This window comes from Puntigrus tetrazona, chromosome 20, assembly GCF_018831695.1.
Source record: "Puntigrus tetrazona isolate hp1 chromosome 20, ASM1883169v1, whole genome shotgun sequence".
NCBI classification, from domain to species: Eukaryota; Metazoa; Chordata; class Actinopteri; order Cypriniformes; family Cyprinidae; genus Puntigrus; species Puntigrus tetrazona.
Genome location: NC_056718.1, coordinates 25,272,616 through 25,277,615, shown reverse-complemented (window position 1 = coordinate 25,277,615; position 5,000 = coordinate 25,272,616). Strand labels below are relative to the sequence as shown.

The 5,000-nt window shown below is 33.0% G+C and overlaps 1 protein-coding gene across 1 annotated transcript in view; it reads right to left on the bottom strand.

Annotated features, from left to right (window-relative positions):
• Positions 1 to 5,000, bottom strand: part of fig4a (FIG4 phosphoinositide 5-phosphatase a) — a 60,530-nt gene that overhangs the window by 33,812 nt on the left and 21,718 nt on the right. Inside the window, 1 exon segment of the mRNA XM_043220553.1 lies at positions 1,368 to 1,465. Coding sequence (XP_043076488.1) covers positions 1,368 to 1,465 — 98 coding nt within the window.

The window sequence follows — 5,000 nt, the reverse complement described above, 5'->3', positions numbered from 1 at the left end:
GAAGCTTTTGTCGCACGCTTTTCACCCGGACGGGAAAACACACGGCGAAACAGCGGCGCGAACACGCGTGCACATGTGCTTCCAGCCTGTCGCTGTGAATTTTTGTGCCTTTTCGGCACCTGGCGTTCACACGGACATCACACGGTGTGTGTTTTTGGCTCAAACTGCGATTCGGGGCTTTGTTCTGTCGTCTCTCGTGACAGCCAACGTGAGGGACGGGGGGAATCTGGATAGCAGCTTTTACACGAAAAACATCAGCGTGTGCTTTTCTTCGTGTGCGCAGCCTGTTGTATTTATAGCCAGTGCATTAGATGCTAAAAGTGTTCACGTGAAGCACAGCGCATTCGGTGAAAGACACCCTGCATTCGTGGCCGGTAAAGATTACAGATCGTTTAAAGTGCAATAATATTTTACAATATGACTGCATTTTTGATCAAATAAATGCAAACTTAAAAAAAAAAAAAAAAAAAAACCAAACCCCAAATTAATCCAAATAATTATGTGAAATAATGCAAGTGATATCTGGAATTAATATTAATAAAGCAATAATGCAAAAAATGTTTTATGTATTTATTTATTTATAATTAATTTAATTTAATTTAATTTTTATTAATTTATTTATTTATTTAAATTTTAATTTAATTTAATTTAATTGTATTTATTTATACTTTATTTTATTTTTATTTTATTTTATTGTATTTATTTATTTAAATTTATACAAGTGTAATACATACAAGTGTATGCTTGTATACTCTATTGTTACTGAAGGACCAGTTGTTTAGGGGTTATAAGTCAATTACAAAAATAATAATAAATAATAATGCAAAACAATTTACAAATTTATTTAGTTTGCATTCATTTGAGTTACTGCTATATCTAAAGTATTATGCTTCTAAAGTCTATGTCATTGCAGATTATAATAAAACATTCAATAAAATTGAGCTTATAATAATATGTGCAATTCTTACAATTACAATTCATAAAAATGTAAAAAAAAAAGTAAAAAAAATTTTTTTATAATTAAGGCTTAGCATCTATATTAGTATCTCATATTTCTGACTATTTACATCATAATGACGTAATTTATTTATCGTAATTATGACGCAGAATCATAAACTTTAAACTTTTGGGTCATAATCACGTCATCATTTATCTCATAATTTGTACTTTTTATGTCATAACTATTACAATGCTTTAGTTGCACGCGTGTGAAAAAGATAGCTTTTCTGAGTCCTTCGTACAAAACAGGCCTTTCAAAGTCCATCCTCATAAAAGGGATAAAAACGTGTTTTACGGACGTCATGGCGACGTCTCTTCATGCAAAGAACGACTTCCTCCTGACTTGGGAGTGAAAGGCGGGATCTCACCTTGACGAGGTTGAGGATGATGATGGGCGACCCGAACCTCTGCAGCATCTGATCGAAGTGAAGAGCAGCGATGTGAGCGTACGGATCGGCCTGGTCCACTGAGAGCCAAAGAGAAGAGAGTCAGGACCACATTTCACATGTGTCGTACATAAACATATCAATCAATCAATATTTATATAGAGCTTTTAACAACACAGGTTGCATCAAAGCACTAATATATATACACACACACACATATATATATATACATATATATACATATATATATATATATATATATATATATATATATATATATATATATATATACATACATATATACATATATACACACATATATATATATACATACACACACATACATATATATATATATATATATACACACACACATATATATATATATATATACACTCACACACATATATATATATATATATATATATATACACACACATATACACACATATATATATATATATATATATATATATATATATATATATATATATATATATATATATATACACATATACACACATATACATATACACACATACATATATATACATATATATATATATATATATATATATATATATATATATATATATATATATATATATACACATATAAATATATTTTTAATTTAAAAACGTTTTTGATTTCTAGCTTTTTATGGCAGATACAGACCATAATCAAACATTTAATAATATTCATTAAAAAAATCTCATAAATTAAAATAAAACTCATTAAAAAAAAAAATCTAAAATGTTTTCCTGACTTCTACTAATGGCCAGCTGACGCCTCAAAAAGCTGTTTTAAATAATCATAAGTTACTATTTTTTTAAATTTTATGATTTTTTTAAATGGAAAAATTATGACCTTTTTGTCATCGCTTAGCGTCTCAATTTTAATCTTTTATCTCGATTGTGACTTTTTATGTCAGAATTAAACTCAAGTCTAAATGCCCTGTGAGATACAGAGACATAGTTATGACATTAAATAAAACAATGAGTTATGACCAAACCATAGTTATGAGAAAAAAAAAAAGAACGTTATGAGATAATTCATAATTCAAGTCATAATTGGAACCCAAATGTCGACGTAAAATCTCAAAATGTTGATTTAAATGCAATTATGACCCGCTGTCTCATCATTTTGACTTTATCATAATGACTTGGTACCATAAAATTGATTTTATAATCTTATAATCTTGATTTTTCATAATTCATAATTATGACTTAGTATCTCATAAATGTCATTTTGTGTCAATTGTAACTCAAGCATCTTCACCACTGTGAGTATTTATGGCTTAGCATCTCATATTAGCTTAGCGTTTAAACATTTGGTGACATGAGCATCTTATAATCTTTTTACTTTTTATGTCAAAATTACAAATGAGCATCTTACATTTTTTACTTTTAATCTAAATTTTGACTAGGCATCTCCTCATTTTTAATTTGTTACATTTGACTTTTTATACAACGATGACTCAGTCGCACATTTTCACTTTTCGTGACGATTTCCGCCACAATCGTTACTCGGGCATCAAAGTGATGACTTAGATTATGAATTATCTCATAATGTTACTTTTTTTGTCATAATGACTCGGCATCTTACAGTTTATCTCATAATTTCATTTGTCCTAATTATGACTTGAATTATGAATTATCTCATAACGTTCTTTGTTTCCTCATAACTATGGTTTGGTCATAACTTGTTTTATTTAATGTCATAACCATGTCTCTGTATCTCATAGTTTCCATTGTGTGTCATAATGACTTGGCATCTCACAGTTTTGACTCAGTATGTCATAAACTAATCATCTAATCATAACTTTTACTTTTATGCCAAAATTCTGACTAGGCATCTCCTAATGTTTACATTTTGTTACAGTTACTGACGTCAAAATGATGACTTGGCGTCTTACATTTTCCGACTTTAATTTTATAATGATCCCTCAGTATCTCATAATTCGACATTACTCAGGGCATCAAAAGTGAACATTACGAGATAATTATGAGATGAGATAACCCAAGTGATCAATAGATTCATGAACTATCTCATACCCAAGTGATCGACTCGGCATCTTACAGTTTATCTCATCATTTGACATTTCCGTCCTAATTATGACTTGAATTATGAATTATCTCATAACGTTCTTTTTTTGTCATAATGACTCGGCATCTTACAGTTTTGGCTTAGTATGCCATCATTTAATCCCGTCATAATTTTTTACTTTCATGACTAGGTATCTCCTAACTTCATTTTTTTTTTTTTTTTACATTTTGTTACAGTTATTAACCGTTTACGCCAAAATTACATTTTGACTTTCATGTTATATTTATCACTCAGCATCTCATAATTTGACATTTCCGTGCTAATTATGAATCACTGAATTATCTCATAACGGTCACTTTTTTTCCTCATAACTATGGTTTGGTCATAACTTGGCACCTCATTGTTTTTTATTTAATGTCATAACTAAGTCTCTGTATCTCATAGTTTCCATTGTGTGTCATAATGACTCGGCATAACACAGTCCTCATTTTTACTTTTTGTTACATTTATTGACTTTTTCACGTCACGATGACGACTTAGCGTCTTACATTTTTCGACATTTCCGCCCTAATCATTACTCGGGGCATCAAAGCGAGGACTTGAATTACGAATTATCTCATAATGTTCCCCTTTTTGTCATAACTTGGTCTCTAACGTTTTTATTGCGCGTCATAACCATGTCTTCGGCTTGGCATCTTACAGTTTTAGCATTTCATAGACATCTTTGCCTTATTGACCCAGTGTCTCCATTTTGACTCACTATCTCATAATTTGGGCTTGTTGCGTCATAACTTAATTCAGCTGTATTTACTCGAAACGGGCGTCCATGTGAACGCGACGCGACCCTTTAAGACGAATCGGCGCGCTCTATGTGGGTCACAGGTCCGCAATCTAACGCTGCAGTCACCAACCTATAAACAGATTAGAGCCCGACACACAAAACACGGCTGGAAGTAGGTTATGAGAACGAGCTTCTCGCATGCACAAATCTCCCTTTTACACGGATTCATTAACGGCACACAAAGCGTATTCAAAGTCGCCGTAATCAAACGCTTGAGCTCTGAAAAGTGCTCGGGAGGGTCAGACAAAGCTCGCGGAGATGGGCGTGACTGACGTCGGCGGTGAAAGAGCAGCGCTGTGCCTCATCTTCTCGCGGCACCCCAAACAATCAACCAAAGTTGGCGAGGCTCGGGCCTTGCGTAACAACAACTTTTGTTCGGCGGAAAATCGATATCTGTTTTCCTCGAGGCCTTTGTGCGCGGCGCCGTTTTGCACCTAAAAGCTGACCTAATTACGGAAAACATTCTTCGTGAAGCCTCATCATCTTCTGACTGGAGGACATTGCGTCGGGCAAGTTGCGTAACGCATTGGAAAGATCTCTGGAAACGAAGAAAAACGCAACCAGGAGCTACGGCTCACCGCAGCGCCATTTTCGCAAAATGCATGGAAGAGAACGGGTTCCTCTTTAACTGGTTCTTAAAAAATGCTGTTTGCGTTGGATCCGTGCTACTGGATCAATCAATCAATCAATCAGTCAATCATTTTTATTTATACAGCGCTTTTATCAAC